General features: G+C 39.9%; 1 protein-coding gene across 3 annotated transcripts in view; it reads right to left on the bottom strand.

Annotated features, from left to right (window-relative positions):
• The window catches only part of Gug (arginine-glutamic acid dipeptide repeats grunge), a 102,324-nt gene that overhangs the window by 59,577 nt on the left and 18,421 nt on the right, over window positions 1-24,326 (bottom strand). For all 3 annotated transcript variants that reach the window (XM_071693628.1, XM_071693630.1, XM_071693629.1), the window contains exons 6-13: window positions 24,145-24,325; window positions 20,378-20,464; window positions 16,963-17,176; window positions 15,252-15,350; window positions 12,834-12,914; window positions 4,140-4,380; window positions 3,682-4,022; window positions 1,438-1,536 (exon numbers count right to left, since the gene is read on the bottom strand). In XM_071693628.1, the coding sequence (XP_071549729.1) occupies window positions 1,438-1,536; window positions 3,682-4,022; window positions 4,140-4,380; window positions 12,834-12,914; window positions 15,252-15,350; window positions 16,963-17,176; window positions 20,378-20,464; window positions 24,145-24,325 (1,343 nt within the window). The remainder of the gene's footprint in view (window positions 1-1,437; window positions 1,537-3,681; window positions 4,023-4,139; window positions 4,381-12,833; window positions 12,915-15,251; window positions 15,351-16,962; window positions 17,177-20,377; window positions 20,465-24,144; window position 24,326) is intronic.

The following is a 24,326-nucleotide window of genomic DNA, read 5'->3' as shown; positions in this document are numbered from 1 at the left end:
GTTGTTAGGGAGGTGAATGCAAGAGTTTTGGAAAGAGGGGCAAGTATGCAGTCTGTTGTGGATGAGAGAGCTTGGGAAGTGAGTCAGTTGTTGTTCGCTGATGATACAGCGCTGGTGGCTGATTCATGTGAGAAACTGCAGAAGCTGGTGACTGAGTTTGGTAAAGTGTGTGAAAGAAGAAAGCTGAGAGTAAATGTGAATAAGAGCAAGGTTATTAAGTACAGTGGGGTTGAGGGACACGTCAATTGGGAGGTAAGTTGAATGGAGAAAAACTGGAGGAAGTGAAGTGTTTTAGATATCTGGGAGTGGATTTGACAGCGTATGGAACCATGGAAGCGGAAGTGAACCATAGGGTGGGGGAGGGGGCGAAAGTTCTGGGAGCGTTGAAGAATGTGTGGAAGTCGAGAGCATTATCTCGGAAAGCAAAAATGGCTATGTTTGAAGGAATAGTGGTTCCAACAATGTTATATGGTTGCGATGCATTGGCTATAGGTAGAGTTGTGCGGAGGAGGGTGGATGTGCTGGAAATGAGATGTTTGAGAACAATATGTGGTGTGAGGTGGTTTGATCAAGTAAGTAATAATAGGGTAAGAGAGATATGTTTGGTAATAAAAAGAGTGTGGTTGAGAGAGCAGAAGAGGGTGTTTTGAAATGGTTTGGTCACATGGAGAGAATGAGTGAGGAGAGATTGACCAAGAGGATATATGTGTCAGAGGTGGAAGGAACTAGGAGAAGTGGGAGACCAAACTGGAGGTGGAGAGATGGAGTGAAGAAGATTTTGAGTGATCAGGGCCTGAACATGCAGGAGGATGAAAGGCGTGCAAGGAACAGAGTGAATTGGAACGATGTGGTATACCGGGGTTGACGTGCTGTCAGTGGATTGAATCAGGGCATGTGAAGCGTCTGGGGTAAACCATGGAAAGTTCTGTGGGGCCTGGATGTGGAAAGGGAGCTGTGGTTTCGGTGCATTATTACATGACAGCTAGAGACTGAGTGTGAACGAATGTGGCCTCTGTTGTCTTTTCCTAGCACTACCTCGCACACATGAGGGTTTTTTTATTTCATGTGTAGTGAGGTGGCAATGGGAATGAATAAAGGCAGACAGTATGAATTATGTACAAGTGTAAATATAGGTATATGTCTCTGTGTGTATATATATGTATACGTTGAGATGTATAGGTATGTATATTTGCATGTGTGGACGTATATGTATAGACATGTGTTTGTGGGTGGGTTGGGCCATTCTTTCGTCTGTTTCCTTGCACTACCTCGCTAACGCGGGAGACAGCGATAAAGCAAAATAAATAAAATAATAAATAATATTCTAAATCATACAATAAGAATAATATCCAAAACATATCTTGTTATTTTTGCCAATAGAATAGAAAAAAATGGTTTTTAAGCACCCAAAAAACACATAAACACAAAAGTACATACGTCATCACCAATGCACTTTTTCTTATTTGGTGTGGAAGACCCTGAAGCTTCATCACAGCCTATTATGCGTTTCACCCGTCGCATACACTTGTCCTCAACCTGATGAAAAGAGCGCATGTAATAAAATGTGTACATCTCAAGCACATTTACAATTAAAGAAACTATGCATCAGGAAGACCAATTTTCTAGGTAGCAAAAGCATTTCTGGTACCTTGTTACAAGTCACAACAAAAATATTCTACAATACACTCCGTACTTTCCTTGTCACTGCAGTATCACCCATCCCCACTACATGAGCATTTGAGCTAGAGGATCCAATTATACAAGCATGACCAATTATGACCAATTATATTGATATGCAAGTCAAATATCTACTTATGAGAGTACAAGGAGATGTGGGACCTCATCTGGTAGCTCCAGCAAAGGGCTGGGGTCCTTTGGTTCTTCTTTGAACATCCTAGAAATGTAAAAGTGATGCCCAGGAACAACAAAAATCTGTCCTTTGACAAATCCAGGTCACATGTCACCATATAGTAATTGACTGAATGGACTTTTGTTTCTTATTCCAATGTAATGATTTTCAAAGTTTCCTCACATCTCTCTGTTTCAAAACTTGTCTTAAGGCGATATACATCAAGAAGCTTCATTTCAGTAATCCCACCCATATTACCCAAAGAGATTGACAAATCCTCAAGCCCACAGAATCTCCTTTTCATATACTGGGATAAGATTTACTCATTCAATATCTATTTATATTTCATTATATTTGATCACAGTTTCCCACATCACCGAGGTAGTGCCAGAAACAGACAAAAAATGACCCATCTACTCATTTTTTTTTTTTTCATACTATTCGCCATTTCCCGCATTAGCGAGGTAGCATTAAGAACAGAGGACTGGGCCTTTGAGGGAATATCCTCACCTGGCTCCCTTCTCTGTTCCTTCTTTTGGAAAATTAAAAAAAAAACTCCAGTTGTCATGTATAATCCACCAAAACCAGAGCCCCCATCCACAACTAGGCTCCTCAGACCTTTACGTTGCTCCTACAATACTTGCATCTTTTCATCATTCTTTTCATGGCCAGGTGCATCAGCACTAATAATCTCTCATCCCTTGTCATCCATTTCCATGTTTACCAAAATGATTATCATTATTATTATTATACTTAATCGCTGTCTCCTGCATCAGCGAGGTAGCACAAGGATACAGACGAAACCCACCCACATACACATGCATATACATAAATGCCCACACACGCACATACATACCTATATATTTCAATGTATACTTCATTTACATACCAAGAAATATACATATATACACATGTACATATTCATACTTGCTGCCTTCATCCATTCCCATTACCACCCCTCCACACATGAAACAGCAACCCCCTCCCCCCACGTGAGTGCGAGGTAGTGCCAGGAAAAGACAACCCAATGAATCTGGATGAATTATAATCTCAACTGCCACACCACATACTTTTGCACTCAAATCACCCATCACTTTTACTCAATCTCTTCATCAAAATTGCTGACACATTCATTCAGCTGCCCACAAAACACTCGCCTCTTTTCATCATTCTTCTCATGGATTGGTGTATAGGTACTAATGTTCACCCACCCTTGTAATACAATCCATTTTAATTCTTACCCAAATCTGACTGAAGCTCACTTCCTTACACTCTCTCAAACAATCTCAGAACTCCTTCAGTAGAGGTGCTACCCAGTCTCTAGCTCTTGCCTCCAAACTAACCCTGACTTAAACCCTAAGACATTTCCAAACTATTCATTCCCTCTATCCTTGACCTTTGTTTCACAGAGAGATAGAACATCCAGGTTCCTTTCCTTTAAACATACATACTATCTCTCCCTTCTTTCTTATCTTGATTACACCCAAACACATTCAGTCAACCTCACCTGTGCCTTAAAGGAGGAGGAGGAGCAATCATTGGTATGCTCCTTTTTTCTGTTCCAACTTTTCAAAATTAAATCACAATGTTTCTTTGAGCTTAACCTGCATTAGATTACACCACGAGTGAAAAGCCCCATGATATAAAGGTGACTTTTCACTTCTGTGTAACTTAAAGCACACTTCTTGACCCATTTTCCCACTTGGTGGATGTGACTAGCTTCATGGGCACTCTAGGAGCCCCACAGAAGGGGATCCTGATGCAAGAAGTTAAGGCAAGCTAGTGCATGTTAGAATACATATGTGCATGAATACCATTAGACTGATTCACACCTTCTTGGGGGCCGGCGAGCCTGAAAGTCGAGAAGCTCTTCTATCAGGAGTTCGTCTATCTGGAGTTCTCCTGTCTGGTGTAGGACATTCATCAGTCATATCAGGGGTGTTTGCTCGAGAACGTCGAGCAGTGCGATGACGAGTGCTTATTTCTTTGGATCTGGTGCGGGTTCTCATTCTTAAATCTTCTTCTGAGGGAGTTGGAGGTGGCCGACCCGAACCAGGTGGTGGCTCACGGGGGTTTGTGATTACTGGCAAATCTCCATACCTCTTAAAATGAATGCGACACTCATAACATAGCAGCTGTTTATCTTTACCTGCGTGATGCCAATCCCGGGATGCTGAAATACAAGAATAGCTTTGTAAATTTTTTTTTGCTATTCAAATATTCATGTTCATTCATTATACACTGTTGGTTGCCTCAATTGCTAAATCTTAGGTAAACAAAGATAACTTACAGGTAGTGTAGCAGTGTCGACAATGATAACCCTGGCGGTCCTTTGAGTCTGAGTCATCTGAATCATCATCTTTTTCTGAAGCTGAGGAAGGATCAAGAGGGTCACTAGGACCTGTGTTTCGCTGAGTTCGAGGAGTTCTAATCCTTCTCAATACATTTTGTCGGCGGTGTCGACGATGTGGCCTATGGCCAGCTGCTGCAGGTGTCTTTTTCCAGAGGTAGTAAAATGACACCAAGTCACTCTGAAAATACAATTGTAAATGTGCAAATTTGAGCATATTTCATTCTGAAGCTAAAATGATCTTAACATAAACCTTAAGGATAATCTCAGGATCTACTGAATTACTAGGGTAAGGAATTTCATGGAAAAGCGAACTGAACAATTTGCCATTTACCTCAACTAAGAATAAAAACCAAGAGGAGTTTTTACCTAGAGAACAGGGAATGTGCATGAGTAGAAAGGAAGGAGAACAGTTCCTAAAAGGTTAGTCGGTATCAAGGATGTGTGATATTATCACAGCTGTTAAATTTGGATGTGGGCTGGGTAGAGACAGGTTAACATATGGATCTTGGAGCAATTGGTATGTCTACAATATGTCACAGTGAAAGAGGCTTGAAAAGTGAATCAGTTAATGATTGCAGATTACATGTCTCGGGCGGGAGACTTCTGAGTGAAATGCCAGTGGCTGGTGTCAAAGTTAGGGAGAGTGCATGAAAGGAAAACACTAGCAGTTTATGCAGTACAAGGTATGGTAAAGCAAAGAAGTGAAGCATGCTGGTCTGGGGGTAATTTTATACGAGAAGGACCTGGAGATAGTAAAGTGTTTTAGACACCAGGGAGTGAATGCAGAGGGCTGAAGTGATCAATGGAACGGAAGGAGTGGTGCTAAGGTCCTGGGTGCATTACGAGGCATGTAGAAATGCAGGTCAGTGTTTGTAAAGACAAAAATAGGCATGTTTGAGGATATCTTGCAGGTGCGGCATGGATGAAAGTCCTGAACCTTGGATGCAAAGCAAAGGAAGAAGGTGTGCATGTTGGAAATAAAATGACTGATGACAATATTTGGTGGAATCAGACTGATTCAGTAAAGAATGACAGTGTCTAAGAAAGGAAAGCCTAGCTGAATAGCAGAGCTTTTAGACCCACTGTACCATGACACATTAGGTAAAAGCAGTCTATCGGAACATTGGTTGGGAGCCTCTTGAAGCACTGCACTAGAGTTGCCTCTGCCTGTGGCATGTTAAGGGTGAGGCACTAAAGGATAAGAAGTGGCACTGGAGTTTACGAGTTATGGAGACTATCCATGGCCATGTCCAAGATACAGAGACAAACATAAATAAGTGTTGGAAGTAAGGAGACGTGCCATATGGGACAAAATACAGCACCTTCAGTGACTGCTTCAACCCCACAAAAAGGAAAATCTGTGTTTTTGTGGACAGTAAGCAATGACAATATATGAATGAAATGATGTTATGTGAGGAAAATGAACAAATAACTGATAAAAGGTTAATAATGATGTAAATATTAAGTCATAGTGCAAGCAAGAATAAGACAAATCTGATAAAACAAAAAGTAAACTCATGTGTAGACTAAGAAAATGTTAAAGACCAGGGGCCGTATGCAGAAAACTTCTTAGAATGCTTAAGTATGCTTAACCCCAAAGAATTTTACTTAACTTTAAGAATTTTGGTGAGCATGTTTCTGAAAGCTGCCCTACGCTTAAGTATTTGCTTAGCAGACGACAAATATTTTGACCCAAACTGCATTTCATACTTCTTAAATCTTATGCTTAAGTTTTGCTAAGCATCATGCTTAGTCCTGTTCTGTGTGGCACTTAAGTCACTTGCTCAGCTAAGCATCAAAATAAGCAGAAATCTAAGAATTTTTCTGCATACGGCCCCAGGCGTATATTCTTCTACATACTTTTGAGAAGTGTGCTATGTAAAATTTGGAAACTAGCTGACTCCTCTGAGACAGGCAAACAAAACAGATTCTCCTTACAGTCCATAACAGGATTAAGTGACTGCCCTTTCTGCACTATTTTTCTTTTTTCTTTTTTTTACTCTATGAATGAAAACCTATTTGTAGATAGTCGAACAGCAGCACAACACCCGAAGACTGTCGAGGGTTAAGGAGAGACTGGAACTGTGAAAGACAACAATTGTTCAAGAAGCTCGGGTTACACATTACAGGTTCAAAGGCCAGGTGACAAATGCTCAACGCAGTCCATGCCAGCACCAAATTCACCTCCCTCACATACTCTGGTCCACTCAGTAGTCCAGCAGTGACCAATCCCAAGCCATGATTCAGTGGAGTGACTGAGTCACTGGATCACCATGTCACCTGACACCGAGCATACCCAACTCAGTTACAGCTATAAACACTCCTCCCTGATCTTAAAGCACATCACTACACTAAAAATGGTCCACCAGTGGTCGTCCTGGACTCACCTCCTCATTCTCACACAAACCTTCGGCTCCATCTGTGGCTAAGTCGTTTCTAATGGCAGGTACATAAGTCTTCAGATTGTCGTCTTCTACATCGTTCCAAGTAGCCTCATGCCCAGCAGACTCCTCTATGACCAATGGTTGTGACATGACTAGTCACAGATCACACGTGGCATGGCATGCCACTGACCTCGACATTCCACACAGAGACGACTCTGGTCACCAATCCAGTAGAGCTCCGAAAGTTGCAACTTCAGCTGGGATGGTGGATCCGCACTCTGCTGCCGACCTTGAGGTGATGCTTCACGTTCTCTGATCGATAACCCTTGCTTACACCATTCATGCCAAGTAGCATGACTTTTTAAATGTAGATTCAATTTGCAGGAACAGAGGAAGGGTTGTCACCTCGTGGCATCACATTGTAGTGATAGATAGCCTCTGTAATAGAACAGCATTTCTGCGCCACTACTGTCTTCACTGACCAATGACATCATTCTGATATTCCGTTGCTGGAAGGGACGTTCATAGACCGATATAAGACGCTTATCCCTGAACGTCTGGCAAACTCACAGAATGTCAAACTGTGAAAACTGGTGCAAAAATCCAAATTAATCAATACCAATTTCCATAAATGTTGAAACATAACTTGAGGAGCAAGGAGATGAACATGCAAGCTAGATTTAACTGAACACTCACTGGACATACAGTCTGGCATATCTATGTGCCCAAATCTGAGACTGGCAAACCTTCACAACTCCTGCATGGCGGCAAGAAACCTTAAGTATTGCAGCTTCTAAGTAGAGGTCACAATGGTCAATACAATGTGTCCCCCGAGAGTTAGCAACACAGGACTACACACTTTGGCAAAGATATCTCAATATCCACTAACATACATTGATAAAAGCATATAAAACCATGGAAAATAAGTTGAAAAAATGAACAAACTCCTACAACTCTTGAGCAGCAATGAAGTAATAAGATTATAAAGTTAGGCAAATTGTTTCAATCTTTAAATTAAGGCAAATCTCTAAAATGAAGTTCAACCTGTGAAAAAAAAAAAATTCCCTTTCAGAATATCTCCATTTCATATGCTATTGACGAATATACCCAAAAAAGAAGTAAACTTTCTTCTGTTTCATGTGTTACTGAAAATAATACCCAAAAAAGTAGTTTAATTTCCTTTATCATTCATGTAAGACATTAGAGAGTTGATAGGGGAGGACCCTAACTAACAGCATGGATGCTCCTTATTCATGTATTTATGGTATTTTCTTAACCTCTTTCTAAATAAACCTAGATGCATTACACATTTTATGGTTTTCTTTCCATCCATGATTTTACATGCCCCATATGTATCACTTACATATCTTCTACCTACTACACGAGTGTTTATTGTCCCTCAGAATCGGGAAGAAAAAACACTACCCATGTATCTCCTGCAAGTCACAGAAGGCGACAAAGAGGGGCAGCAACCAGGGGCAGAAAATCTTCCCCTTCCAAAAGAAGGAACAGAGGAAAGAGCTAAATGAAGATCTCTTATTATCTAAGCTCAGTCATTCGTTGTAGCACTCTCTCCCTCTCATGTGAAAAAGAACAAAAAAATATGAAAGGCACATACTTTTATATCAATATATGCATTATCTACATATCACTTACACATACTATTTACATATATGAAAAATAATCTTACTTTCAAAATGCAAAATAACTACAAAAGATTTTATTTATTTATTTATTTATTTTGCTTTGTCACTGTCTCCCACGTTAGCGTGGTAGCACAAGGAAACAGACGAAAGAATGGCCCAACCCACCCACATACACATGTATATACATACACATCCACATACGCAAATATACATACCTATGCATCTCAATGTATACATATATATACATACACAGACATATACATATATACCCATGTACATAATTCATACTGTCTGCCTTTATTCATTCCCATCACCACCCCGCCACACATGGAATAACAACACCCTCCCCCCCTCATGTGTGCCAGGTAGCTCTAGGAAAGGACAACAAAGGCCCCATTCATTCACACTCAGTCTCTAGCTGTCATGTAATAATGCACCGAAACCACAGCTCCCTTTCCACATCCAGGCCCCACAAAACTTTCCATGGTTTATCCCAGACGCTTCACATGCCCTGGTTCAATCCATTGACAGCACAACGACCCCGGTACAGCACATCGTTCCAATTCACTCTATTCCTTGCACGCCTTTCACCCTCCTGAATGTTCAGGCCCTGATCACTCAAAATCTTCTTCACTCCATCTTTCCACCTCCAATTTGGTCTCCCACTTCTCCTCGTTCCCTCCACCTCTGACACATATATCCTCTTGGTCAATCTTTCCTCACTCATTCTCTCCATGTGACCAAACCAATTCAAAACACCCCCTTCTGCTCTCTCAACCATACTCCTTTTATTACCACACATCTCTCTGACCCTTACATTACTTACTCGATCAAACCACCTCACACCACATATTGTCCTCAAACATCTCATTTCCAGCACATCCACCCTCCGCACAACTCTATCCATAGCCCACGTCTCACAACCATACAACATTGTTGGAACCACTATTCCTTCTAATATACCCATTTTTGCTTTCCGAGATAATGTTCTTGACTTCCACACATTCTTCTACGCTCCCAGAATTTTCGCCCCCTCCCCCACCCCATGATTCACTTCCGCTTCCATGGTTCCATCTGCTGCCAAATCCACTCCCAGATATCTAAAACACTTCACTTCCTCCAGTTTTTCTCCATTTAAACTTACCTCCCAATTTACTTGACCCTCAACCCTACTGTACCTAATAACCTTACTCTTATTCATATTTACTCTCAACTTTCTTCTTTCACACACTTTACCAAACTCAAACACCAGCTTATGCAGTTTCTCATATGAATCAGCCACCAGCGCTGTATCATCAGCGAACACCAACAGACTCACTTCCCAAGCTCTTTCCAAAACTCTTGCATTCACCTCCCTAACAACCCCATCCATAAACAAATTTAACAACCATGAAGACATCACACATCCCTGCCACAAACCTACATTCACTGAGAACCAATCACTTTCCTCTCTTCCTACATGTACACATGCTTTACATCCTCGATAAAAACTTTTCACTGCTTCTAACAACTTGCCTCCCACACCATATATTCTTAATACCTTCCACAGAGCCTCTCTATCAACTCTATCATATGCCTTCTCCAAATCCATAAATGCTACATACAAATCCATTTGTTTTTCTAAGTATTTCTCACATACATTCTTCAAAGCATACAACTGATCCACACATCCTCTACCACTTCTGAAACCACACTGCTCTTCTCCAATCTGATGCTCTGTACATGCCTTCACCCTCTCAATCAGTACCCTCCCATGTAATTTACCAGGAATACTCAACAAACTGATACCTCTGTAATTTGAGCACTCACTCTTATCCCCTTTGCTTTTGTACAATGGCACTATGCAAGCATTCCGCCAGCCCTCAAGCAACTCACCATGAATCATACATACATTAAATAACCTTACCAACCAGTCAACAATACAGTCACCCCCTTTTTCAATAAATTCCACTGCAATACCATCCAAACCTGCTGCCTTGCCGGCTTTCATCTTCCGCAAAGCTTTTACTACCTCTTCTCTGTTTACCAAATCATTTTCCCTAACCCTCTCACTTTGCACACCACCTCGACCAAAACACCCTATACCTGCCACTCTATCATCAAACACATTCAACAAACCTTCAAAATACTCCATCTCCTTCTCCCATCACTACTACTTACATATGTATACTTATGTATATCTCTCTTTTTAAACCAGGTATTCCCAATCACCAGTCCTTTTTCAGCACATAAATCTACAAGCTCTTCACCATTTCCATTTACAACACTGAACACCCCATGTATACCAATTATTCCCTCAACTGCCACATTACTAACCTTTGCACTCAAATTACCCATCACTATAACCTGGTCTCGTGCATCAAAACTACTAACACATTCATTCAGCTGCTCCCAAAACACTTGCCTCTCACGATCTTTCTTCTCATGCCTAGGTGCATATGCACCAATAATCACCCATCTCTCTCCATCAACTTTTTTAGTTTTACCCATATCAATCTAGAGTTTACTTTTTTACACTCTATCACATACTCCCACCACTCCTGTTTCAGGAGTAGTGCTACTCCTTCCCTTGCTCTTGTCCTCTCACTAACCCCTGACTTTACTCCCAAGACATTCCCAAACCACTCTTCCCCTTTACCCTTCAGCTTCGTTTCACTCAGAGCCAAAACATCCAGGTTCCTTTCCTCAAACATACTACCTATCTCTCCTTTTTTCTCATCTTGGTTACATCCACACACATTTAGACACCCCAATCTGAGCCTTCGAGGAGGATGAGCATTACTAACCTTTGCACTCAAATTACCCATCACTATAACCCTGGTCTCGTGCATCAAAACTACTAACACACTCATTCAGCTGCTCCCAAAACACTTGCCTCTCATGATCTTTCTTATCATGCCCAGGTGCAAATGCACCAATAATCACCCATCTCTCTCCATCAACTTTTTTAGTTTTACCCATATCAATCTAGAGTTTACTTTCTTACACTCTATCACATACTCCCACCACTCCTGTTTCAGGAGTAGTGCTACTCCTTCCCTTGCTCTTGTCCTCTCACTAACCCCTGACTTTACTCCCAAGACATTCCCAAACCACTCTTCCCCTTTACCCTTCAGCTTCGTTTCACTCAGAGCCAAAACATCCAGGTTCCTTTCCTCAAACATACTACCTATCTCTCCTTTTTTCTCATCTTGGTTACATCCACACACATTTAGACACCCCAATCTGAGCCTTCGAGGAGGATGAGCACTCCTCGCGTGACTCCTTCTTCTGTTTCCCCTTTTAGAAAGTTAAAATACAAGGAGGGGAGGGTTTCTAGCCCCCCGCTCCCGTCCCCTTTAGTTGCCTTCTGTGACACATGAGGAATGCGTGGGAAGTATTCTTTCTCCCCTATCCCCAGGGATAAAACTACAAAAGAAGTTTCTTTTATTATAAAACTGACTGCCACACTTGCTGAATAAATCCGACTTTCTGCCATATGACGCAATAACACACTCTTTGACAATTATGGATAAATAGAATGCACAATATTTTTTCTAGCTGAGCCATTATGTTACTAGTGACATCTATGTACAAGATAATCCAGGAATCTTAAATACTGATGCCAAAATCTCCATCTGTCTAGCTGCACATTGAAGGGTGCACAGTGGACTAGCGTGCAGGTCAAATCATGAGTATATCAGAGAAGCATGTTAAAGTGTTAGTGGACAAGATGCATATTCTACGATGCAACGGGAGAGGATGGAAATGGGATGTACATGAAGAACAATGACATTCTACATATCTATCTATCTATAAATATCTATCTATAAATAAATATAATCTATCTATCCATCAATTACAACTCAATCCACTCACTCTACAGAGAATGTCATCACGGAGGGAGTCATTATAAAGATCTATAGATGAATATGAAGTTGGCATCATGGGCATTTGGAGACTATGACTAAAAGTGTGATAGAACAGGGCTATGAGATTAAGAACAACCAAAGCAATAGCGAAAGGATAGAATGAGGTGGAAATTCCAAAAAAGCAGGTCTCAATGAATGAACTAGTAAAAAAGCTTATGGAGAAAGATCTGCATGAGACAAAGACTAAGAGAAAAAGTGGTTTCATCAGCAAATATGGCAACCAATACACATCAATCTAAGAGCAGAGGTATAGCAACAAAACAGAAAAATGGGAAACAACAATATTTCAGTTGGAGCAAAATTGGATAGTTGGCATCCCAAAGGATGTGGACAAAAGAAAGCTAGTATGAACGAACAACAAATAGACATAAGCAGAAACACCTTTTTCAAATGGTATGAAGCATACCATATGAAAAAGGCGTTTCTGCTTATGTCTATTTGTTGTTCGTTCAAACTAGCTTTCCTTTGTCCACATCCCTTGAGATGCCAACTATCCAATTTTGCTCAAACTGAAATATTGTTGTTTCCCATTATTCTGTTTTGTTTCTTTACCTCTGCTCTTAGATTGATGTGAATTGGTTGTCATACTTGCTGATGAAGCCACTTTTTCTCTTAGTCTTTGTCTCATGCAGATCTTTCACGTAACCTGTTCATCAATAAAGCAAGAATAATGGTAAGAAAGTTACTTACGGTTTCCTTGTGTGGCAGCAAATCTTTTCTTATCCTGAAGAAATTTTTTCCATACTGTCGTAGTCCTTTCATAAAACGTTTCTGAAGATCAAAAAGACAGAAATAAACTAAAACAACTCATAGCAAAATTACTTCATGTGAACAGAGGCCAAGACCAAATCATAATGAAATAAATTCTACTTCCCCCCAAAATGGTAGGAAGTAGCTGGTAGGCAGCCATCAAGCAGGGAGGTGTGTTACCAGTACTAATCACCTAGATATCAGGAGGGTCAATGATGGCTGCATAGTGGATCAGCACTTCAGTGGCTGTCCAGATGCAATCCTCTGAGCCATGTAGCTGTCTTTTCTTTCAGCCTCACCCACAAAAGGACTACTGGGATTCTGTCCACATACATACAATCTTTCCTTATCACATTCAACACTTGAGAACACTTTACTTAACAACTCATTCTTCGTAACAAGATTTTCCTGCAGTAAGCGCTATGGTCTAACCCCACCTTTTGGCAAAATGGTGGGAACAATACATAGAATAGCATCCCATGGCTGCATTACTTTCAGTATCAAGAAATTATGACTCCTTTGGAGTTAGAAGTTCTCTGACATGACAGTACTCTTGGTGATAGAGCCCCACTGAAACTGACTTTTCACTTGTGTTGTCACACTCGGAAAATACTAGAAGACATGGTCCCCAACCTACACTCAAAAATAATTCCCTGTGGGCAAGACAGGTATGGAGGGGCTCTGCAACATATTACCCCTAAAGTCAGTATATGCAATAAGCACAATAAGATAATCACCTTGAATACCTAAAGCCTGAGACTAACCAACACACTGCCTGCACCTATCAGAAATACTATGAGATGAATGGCTGAAAACTATAAGTCCTAACACTGATTCATTTTTGCACTCCTAAAGGTTTAAAAAAATGTAAATGACTTTACAACTGATTTCAATATAATGTGACAAGACATAAAACATAATAAAAGATAAATCTTATATTTGTTACTATGCATTACGATAAGAGACCATCTGCCCACATGGTGTTCATAGGATAACTGACAGCTGTGAAATTTCTGAGGATAAATCAAGAGTACTGGTGACTTATGGTATCATTATATGGTTCTAAGATGTTGAAAAGGGTGGGAAACATCAGTTCACATCTTGTATGTGTATAATACTCTAGTAGGAATGAAAAGGTTAAATCCAAATGGAAAAAAAATGAGTGAATATATTAACTTAAATGTACTGGAAATGAGATGTTTGAGGACAATGTGTGGTGTGAGGTGGTTTGATCGAGTAAGTAATGTAAGGGTAAGAGAGATGTGTGGAAATAAAAAGAGCATGGTTGAGAGAGCAGAAGAGGGTGTTTTGAAATGGTTTGGGCACATGGAGAGAATGAGTGAGGAAAGATTGACCAAGAGGATATATGTGTCGGAGGTGGAGGGAACGAGGAGAAGTGGGAGACCAAATTGGAGGTGGAAAGATGGAGTGAAAAAGATTTTGTGTGATCGGGGCCTGAACATGCAGGAGGGTGAAAGGAGGGCAAGGAATAGAGTGAATTGGATCGATGTGGTATACCGGGGTTGACGTGCTGTCAGTGGATTGAACCAGGGCATGTGAAGCGTTTGGGGTAAACCATGGAAAGTTGTGTGGGGCCTGGATGTGGAAAGGGAGCTGTGGTTTCGGGCATTATTGCATGACAGCTAGAGACTGAGTGTGAACGAATGGGGCCTTTGTTGTCTTTTCCTAGTGCTACCTCGCACACATGAGGGGGGAGGGGGATGGTATTCCATGTGTGGCAAGGTGGCGGTGGGAATGAATAAAGGCAGACAGTGTGAACTGTGCGCATGGGTATATATGTATGTGTCTGTGTGTGTATATATATGTGTACATTGAGATGTATAGGTATGTATATTTGCGTGTGTGGACGTGTATGTATATACATTGTGTATGGGGTGGGTTGGGCCATTTCTTTCGTCTGTTTCCTTGCGCTACCTTGCAAACGCGCGAGACAGCGACAAAGCAAAATAATAATAATAAAAATAATAAAAAATGTACATAATCTTTATGTGGTCTCCTCAGTTTTTTAGAATACACCCTAGCAAGATATGTCTGCATAGCAACATGGCCTTGACATTGCAGTAGCTGAATTTTCAGACACCATAGTAATGAGCACCTCACACTGCATCAGAATGCAGATAAAAATGGGATGTCACTAAGTTAAACATGGAATCAAGGAAATGATTTAGTTTATCATTAAAATAAGCTGAATATCATAAACATATGAACTACATCAGTACTTCTTTCCATAGCTCTATCTATTAAGACTTCAAAATAGACTTCAACCATATGCACTAATGGTTAATGGAGTCATTCTCATTAATCATCCAATAAAAAGGAGAAAAAATATGTACTTACTCGCTCATCTTCTGACCACTTCTTTTCAATTCCATCTGGAACAGGACATTTCACAAGGGCCTGGAGAGCTTTCCCATGATCATAGTCACTATTGTGAAGCTGAAATTGAATTGTAAATTACTTTATGGGTGAAAAATGAATCTTCTGTCTTTGGCAGTTTCTCAAAAAACTGGGAATAAATCAATACTGTAATCAGTTTCAAGGTGCACTACTATGAAACATTTCGTTTTTATAAACCTCACTGCCCTTTTTGCTTTGCTGGAGCAGCATAAGGAACAAACAAACAAAGGTTTTATCCCTGCACAACAAATTTTTAGTTGTCATTTATATGTAGTGAAACCAGAGACAGTCAAACCCAACAGACAACTCCAAGGTTCACTGTAAGTGCTTCATACACCATGGTTCAGTCTATCAACCTCACATAACCTCTGATATACAACATTACTTCAACTTATACTATCAAATGCAGGTCCCTTGCATTCCTGACCCATTTGAACCAATGCATATATCTTGCCCTCCCAATACATCAGAGCCTCCTAAACTCCATTGTTTCATCTCCTCCTTGGTCTTCCCCTTTCCCTTATTACTACCACGTCTAACAAACAGATCCTCTCTGTCAGGTTCTCTTCACTCATCTTTCCACATAACCTACCTATTTCAGTACACCCTTATCAGCTCTTTCAAAAAACTACACACACTGCCACATACTACCACACCTAGTCTCAAACATGGCCAATATTTACACAATTAACCTGCCTCATACTTCATATCATCCTCAAGCATTTCATTTCCAGCATATCCAAACTCTTCCTCTCTTTTGCATTCAAGACCTGAGAACAGTATCCTTACAGAACTGTAAGGACTACTATACCTTCGAATGTACCCATCTTTGCCCTTATTGATGATGATCTTTCCTTCCATACGCTCCTTAATGCATCCCTCTTCCACTTTCCATCTAACTTCAGCCCCTGTGGTTAGATCCACTGCCAAGTCCATTCCCAGAAACCTCCACATCCTCCCCATTCAAATTCACTCCCAAATTTTCCTGTCTCAACCCCTTTTTCTACCTCTTCTCTTTACTCTTTTGATCTCATTTTCTTTCAACAGTCTCCTTTTACAGAACAATATCAACACTATTACATTACTATTACCTTAACACTAAATAAGGTATGATTGTGACTCTGCACTGCACAACTAGAACTAATATATTTCCTGAAAATGATGGGTCCTAAATTCTTATATCTGAACATAACCAAGAATATACTAACCTTGGCCCCACCTAGCAACAAATTACATTCCTGTTAATTCTTTCATGAAGCAATCTGTTGTTATATAAGCATTTGAAACCTATTATATAAGGAGGGGGGTTACATTCCTGGTCAAAAATTGCCTTACTGAACTTATGTTTGAAACACACATGAAACAACTTAGCATTGGGAACAATGTACCACTCTTTCTTATCATTCATTTTACATTACATCTCACACTTATTTTCTTTAATCTTGGAAACACATAAAGTTAAACCAGAATCACAACCATTCATTCACACTGGATGGATGCGCATGCTCCATTAAAACAAAAATAACAAAAGCAAGATTTGGAGTCAGATGATTCTACTTGGTATTTTGTCATCAATTTTTATCTATATATATCTCTGACACCTCTTCTTTCCTGGAACTCCCACAAGGGTTAAACAACTTTTTTCACATACCATTTCAAGAGCATTGATAGTTGTATCATCCCTGGAAGCAGCAGTGCATCCATCAGTGGTGGAGCCACCATCACAGAGACCAGCAAATGCAGCCATTGAGCGAGCAGCACGTAAGTACATAAGAAGGTCTGTGTCTCTTGATGCACCAGGCACCCATCTTTGCTCTTCCCAGTCTGCACAAACTTCTGGTCGCTCTTCTACTATAACATTACCTCTGAAGCACATAAATTCAAATCAATATGTCAAAAAGTTAAAATATATCAAATATATCAAATTACACTTCCTGGATACAATGTAGAAAAATGTATTAAACAATGCTAATTTCATATCTATTATGTTGTTTAAATGTTAAAATGCTGTTCAATTTACAATAAATAATCCACAATATACATGATATAAATAGAGGCTCATCCCAAATACAGTTTGAGATCATGACACTGATCTCTATTACCTTAGCTCTTCACACTCCTTCCCTGTAAGTAATGCCCATATACCTCTCTTTTCTTTTTCATAAATAACTTTACTTTTGTCATCCCACCACTCACTACTCTTTCTCACATTAATACCTTACACCTTCCACAAGACACACAATTCTCTTACAAATGCCAGCACAGCTTCCCTCAATACCTCCCATTTCTCACTCACAGCTATAGCTTCATTAATTGTACACTCAATCCCTCTTCATATCTCTTCACACAAGCCTCTTTTCCAAAGTCACTTACTTTCACAACCCTCTTCTCCCCCATAACATTTCCTCTTCCTCTTCACCCTCGCCCCACAAGGTAATGATCAGACATCCCAGCAGCATACCCTCTCAGCACATTCATATTCAAGAGTCATTGCATAAGTATCAATTAGTGCATATCACAATACTGCCCACTTACTATCTTCACAACTCCATCTACACTTATGTATGCCCTTCATTTTAAACCTGATATTCCCAATCACCTGTCCTTTTATCAGCACACAGCTCCATAAGTTGTTCATTTCCATTCACATCAATGAATAAACCATATTCCCCCATATCCCTCATTTGCACCCTCAACTACTACATTCCCCACTTTCACCCAAAAATCAGCCATCACTAAAACCCAATCTCTCATATCAAAACAGCTGACACACTCACTCAACTCCTCTCAAAAACAATGGCCTCTTATCATCATCGTGGCTGGGAGCATAAGCACCAATAATCACCCACGTCTTCTAGACCACATTCATTTTTACCCGCATCAGTCTGGGGCTTGCTTCCTTACACTCTTTTATACATTCCCAGAATGTACCAGCTCATGGTTACACTACAAGTTAAAAGTCACCTTTTGCAAGGCTGTATAATTGGGAGTGTAGTTTCATCAAAGAATTTCTCGTTCAAAAGGAATCCACATTTCCCTGCTATTGGCAGTAGTGCAGCCCTGGGCTGCAGAAGCCTCTGGAAAGAAAATTCTTAGAAAGAGGTCCTGGACTAATTATGAATATATATTGTTTGCCGATGATACAGCTCCAGTGGATGATTCCAGAGAGAAACTGCAGTTGGTGACTGAAGTTGGAAAAGTGTATGAAAGGAGAAAGTTAAGAGTAAATGTGAATAAAAGCAAGGTTATTAGGTTCAGTAGGGTTAAGGGACAAGTTAATTGGGATGTGAGTTTGAATGGGAAAAACTGGAGGAAGTGAAGTGCTTTAGATATTTGGGAGTGGACTTAATAGCAAATGGAACCATGTAAGTGGGAGTGAGTCACAGGGTGGGGGAGGGGGTGAAAATTTTGGGAGCCTTGAAAAATGTGTGGAAGGAGAGAGCATTATCTCAGAGAGCAAAAATGGGTATGTTTGGAAGCTTAGTAGTTCCAACAATACTATATGGTTGTGAGGCATGGGATATAGATAGGGTTGTACGGAGGAGGGTGGATGTGCTGGAAATGAAATGTTTGAGGACAATATGTGGTGTGAGGTGGTTTGATCGAGTAAGTAATGAAAGGGTGAGAGAGATGTGTGGAAACAAAGAGTGTGGTTGAGAGAGCAGAAGAGAGTGCATTGAAATGGTTTGGACATATGGAGAGAATGAGGGAGGAAAGATTGAAAAAGAGAATATACGTGTCAGAGGTGGGGGGAACAAGGAGAAGCAGGAGACCAAATTGGAAGTGGAAGGATGGAGTGAAATAGATTTTGAGCAACTGAGGCCCAAACATACAGGAGGGTGAAAGGCATGCAAGAAATAGAATGAATTGGAACAATGTGGTATACTGGGGTCGACATGCTGTCAATAGAATGAACCAGAGCAGGTGAAACGTCTGGGGTAAACCATGGAAAGGTCTGTGGATTAGGGAGCTGTGCATTATACATGACAGAGACTGTGAGTGAACGAATGTGGCCTTTTTTGTCTGTTTTCCAGGCACTACCTCGCTGAAGCAGGGGACTGCGATGCTATTTTTCTGTGGGGCAGGGTAGTGACAGGAACAGATGAAGGCAAGCATGTATATGAATATGTACATGTGTTTACACGTATAGGTCTGTGTGCTTGTATGTATATGTATATATATGTTGATGTATACATGTGTGTATATGGGCATTTATGTATATATATATATATATATATATATATATATATATATATATATATATATATATATATATATATATATATTTTTTTTTTTTTTTTTTTTTTTTCATACGATTCGCCATTTCCCGCACTTGCGAGGTAGCGCTAAGAACAGAGGACTGGGCCTTAGAGGGAAAATCCTCACCTGGCCCCCTTCTCTGTTCCTTCTTTTGGAAAATTAAAAAAAAAACGAGAGGGGAGGATTTCCAGCCACCCGCTCCCTCCCCATTTACATATGAGTGGATGGGCCATTCTTCATCTGCTTCCTGGTGCTACCTCGCTGATGCAGGAAACAGCGATTATGTATAATAAATAAATATTTCTCTGTATGAGAGCTAAAGATGGTTTGCTGAAATGGTTTAGATATGTGGAAAGCATGAGTAAGGAAAGGATTTCTAAGAGGGCATACATGTCAGAAGTGGAGGGAACATGGAAAAGGATGAAACCAAGGATGAGGAAGGAAGGAGTGAAAGATGCTTTGAAGGCTCAGGGTATGAACATGCAGTGGGGTGTTAGGTGTGCAAGGGATAAAGTGAACCAGAGCAATGTGGTTTACAGAGGATGATGTGATGTCAATGGGCTGCACCAGGGTATAATATGAGATGGTTTGGGGAAACACATAAAAGTTTGTGAGGCCTAGTTGTGGATAAGGGGCTCTGGGTTTGGTTCATTATAAATGACAGCTAGAGAGTGGATGTGAGCGAATGAGGCAATGCCTTAGTCTGTTCAAGGTGCAATCTTGCTAACAAGGGAAATGGTGAACATATATGAAAAACAATGCAATAAATCACTACACACCACCTTCAAAATATTATAGAACCTTACCTATATTCAGGAAGCTTGGCCTGGTGTGATGGACCTACACGAATTTCTCCCTGTGTGGAGGCTAATCTTCGAGTCTCAGGATTATACCTGTAACAGAAGAAACATCAATATGACAGTAAACTGAAATTCTTGTGAATTCTGTTCCATGACACTCTACACTTACCTTGTATAATAACCAAAATATTTGCAGTTTGTGCAGGCACCACCCTGCTTTGAATGTGAGAAGCATTATTTGCAATGCAGGGCATGACAACTGTACAAAAGAATAACACAGACGAAAATTACCATTTTTGAGTGTTCTTTCATACTGTTCTTGGCAGCTGCTATGAACATCCTGAAAACTCTTCACACATTATCAATCAAGAATTGCATTAACAAAATCACAGCATTCTGGCAGTGCTCTGTACACAAAACATGGTAAATTTAACTGGTATATATCAATATATTGGAATTTTATCAGGATAAACAGGAATACAGAATTTGATAATAAAAACAGAGAAAATCACACAAAACTGGAGTAGTTAAAAACTCTGTTACAGCTTGTCTGATAGCATGCAGTGTGCTGAATAGCTATAGTCTGGGCCTGAATGTTCAAGGTATTTTCTTGTGTTTATCATATCTTTTGATTTTACAGGCAGTGTTTTACTTTCTTTTTATCTATTTATTTATTTATTTATCTATTTTGCTTTGTCGCTGTCTCCCGTGTTAGCGAGGTAGCGCAAGGAAATAGACGAAAGAATGGCCCAACCCGCCCACATACACATGTATATACATACATGTCCACCCATGCACAATATACATACCTATACATCTCAATGTACACATATATATACACACACAGACATATACATATATACACATGTACATAATTCATAGTCTGCCTTTATTTGTTCCCATCGCCACCTCGCCACACATGGAATAACAACCCCCTCCCCCCTCATGTGTGCGAGGTAGCGCTAGGAAAAACACCAAAGGCCCCATTTGTTCACACTCAGTCTCTAGCTGTCATGTAATAATGCACCAAAACCACAGCTCCCTTTCCACATCCAGGCCCCACACACTTTGCATGGTTTACCCCAGACGCTTCACATGCCCTGGTTCAATCAATTGACAGCACGTCGACCTCGGTATACCACATCGTTCCAATTCACTCTATTCCTTGCACGCCTTTCACCCTACTGCATGTTCAGGCCCTGATCACTCAAAATCTTTTTCACTCCATCTTTCCACCTCCAATTTGGTCTCCCACTTCTCCTCGTTCCCTCCACCTCTGACACATATATCCTCTTGGTCAATCTTTACTTTCTTCTGAACATATAATGCTATCATGTAATCATCTTAGGTATAGGTTTGGGACTCTGTGTGTCATAGAAGGCGACTAGAAGTGGAGGGAGAGGGGGGGCTGGAAATCCTCCCCTTCCATTCTTAATTTTCCAAAAGAAGGAACAGAGAAGGGGGCCAAGTGAGGATATTTCCTCTAAGGCTCACTCCTCTGTTCTTAACGCTACCTCGCTAATGCGGGAAATGGTGAATATACATATAAAAAAGTTTAGACCATGCTTTCTCCATTACTAAAAGTGCAAACGAGAAAGCATGCCCAGTGGCAACTTACAACTTACTTGATACTTGGGCCTTACTCTAATACTTTTTAACGCGTTGTGCTGAAACATCTATAATACTTCTACACATTCTAAGAGTAAAAGCAGTGGAAAACATATATGTATGAAGTGATTTTTTTCTCATTTTTATATGAATATCTTTGTAAGTGTATGATTAAATATATTATCTAAACTTAAAAAAATGATGAATTTTGAATAGTGGAAAGGAAAACTTACTGAGACAATAAACAGTGAAGAAAACCACTATTCTTCTCCTGTTTGATGTCAATCCCTATTCTTGGCACCCAAACTATGTTGCTACTCTACGTGCTGGCCACTTGGCACTTACTGGTCAACTTTTCAGAGCAAGGCCACAGTTTTCATATTTTACACCATCACCATAAATTTTTGTCACTTTTTTTCTACTATGAAGTACTGTTTGTGATTTTCATATATAAAAAAGTTGAGCATGAATGTCGAATAACTGTACTTCTCTTTTTATGTGAAAAACCCAGTTGTAAATTAACCAAGTGGCATATCTTGGGCAATCATTAGTGACATTTCCCTCCCAAAGAAAGTTTTTTGCATCAGATGAAGAGGATCTCTCAAGCTACAATACATCAATATTTTAAAATTCTCTCACTGTTATTTCCACTACCTCCCATCACTTAATAATTTCACAGAAAATTAATGTTCAAATGTACCAGTCCCCGAGTTGGGGCAATTAATTGTCTCAATTAGTGTTATCTCATGACAGGTTCGCTTACTTATAAATCATTTGCCAGAGGGGCCTAAATCATACCTAAGTATGTTTTCGGATGAAAAATCACAAAGAAAAAGTTACACATGAATGTAATAAATACAAATAGCTCAGATATGTTCCAGCATTGGTAAGATACAGGTTTGATGATGAAGTTCAACATGACTAAATACGAAATGATGATGCGGCATAGTGAAGGGAGACCAGTCTACGATACCATCTGGTAAGAAACAAACCAAAGTCTGCATGGGGTTGTACGAGTCTATCCTGGGTTGTGGTGCTTAACCTATTACCATAACAGCTCATCTAAAAAACTTTCAGGTAGGCAAAGTATCCACTCATCAAAAAAAAAAAAAAATCCTTCACTTATAATATGTTCTTTAAGATATCAGAAGTACACCTGAAATCCAAACTAGAGTAAACAGTCAATTCAGTTACCCTCTTTGAAGAATCACAGACAATTGCAGAAGATGGTCCAATGGAAGACAACTAAAAACTGTATCTGAATTATATGAGATAAGTTACTGGGAAAGAATACAACTACTCTAGAAAACAGAAGAGGAAAAAATTGATTGAAAAAAACTATCTTTGTTACCATCTTCCAGAGGGCAAATCATGTAAACGTATATGTGAAATGGCCTTTGGGCTGGGGTGGTTGACCCATTCACATGCAAAGAGATAAAGATGCAGCATAATAAAAGTATGAAACCACCATCCAAGAGAAAAATCACTTAATCCTGGACGGGTTCACACACTGATTAAACTACTGTTGGAAAAGGAAATTTGCAGAAGCTACAAGAGGTAGATTCCTCATCGATCACAATCTCAACTGCCTTCAGTTATATGGAGATGTTCTGTGAAATACCTCTGTGTTATATATTTGACTGAAACTGGAGAAAACATCCGGTCCAACACCCCATTCATAGAATCACAGAGCTGATGGAAACAATACAACTGAGGGCAGGAAAAAAAGATGTAACAAAATATAGATGAGTATACAGGAGAATACAAACCTCTGCAGTAAGACATAAGGGAGACGACTAACAAATTTCAAGATTCTATGTCACTCTAACAGTTTTAATGTAAATATAAATGTACCTACTAGAGGGAGCAATATGAAGTGAAACACGCAACAAGTAGGAGGGCTGTGAAGAAATTCTTTTACATTAACTTAGTGAACACATGTAAAAACTGACATAGAACATTAAATGCCAAAAAGAATTAGAATGTCTAAAACTCTATACTCTATATGACAGTAATAATGCCTCAACTGATGAAGCCACATGAGTGCAATACTCCTTACCCAAACTGTAAAAATACATAATTACATACATGCACATTTACGTATGCACTCTCTCATGGACATACATCTGTATATTCTTCTACAAACACAAAAAAAATTATCTCACCCAAGGATATAAAAGAAGGCATTATCTTCAGGCATAAAGTCTCTAACGGAATGGATATCTGAGTAATGGTCCACACGGCACAAGCCTCGAAGAACTGATACTGGATATGTGTCTGTAGCATCAGATATAAAAAGTTCTCTTGATTTTATCACTGGATCATCAGTCACAAGAGATTTATTGTC

Source organism: Panulirus ornatus, chromosome 56 (assembly GCF_036320965.1).
Source record: "Panulirus ornatus isolate Po-2019 chromosome 56, ASM3632096v1, whole genome shotgun sequence".
NCBI lineage: Eukaryota > Metazoa > Arthropoda > Malacostraca > Decapoda > Palinuridae > Panulirus > Panulirus ornatus.
The sequence above is the reverse complement of the archived record's forward strand: the minus strand, read 5'-3'. Positions and strand labels throughout refer to the sequence as shown.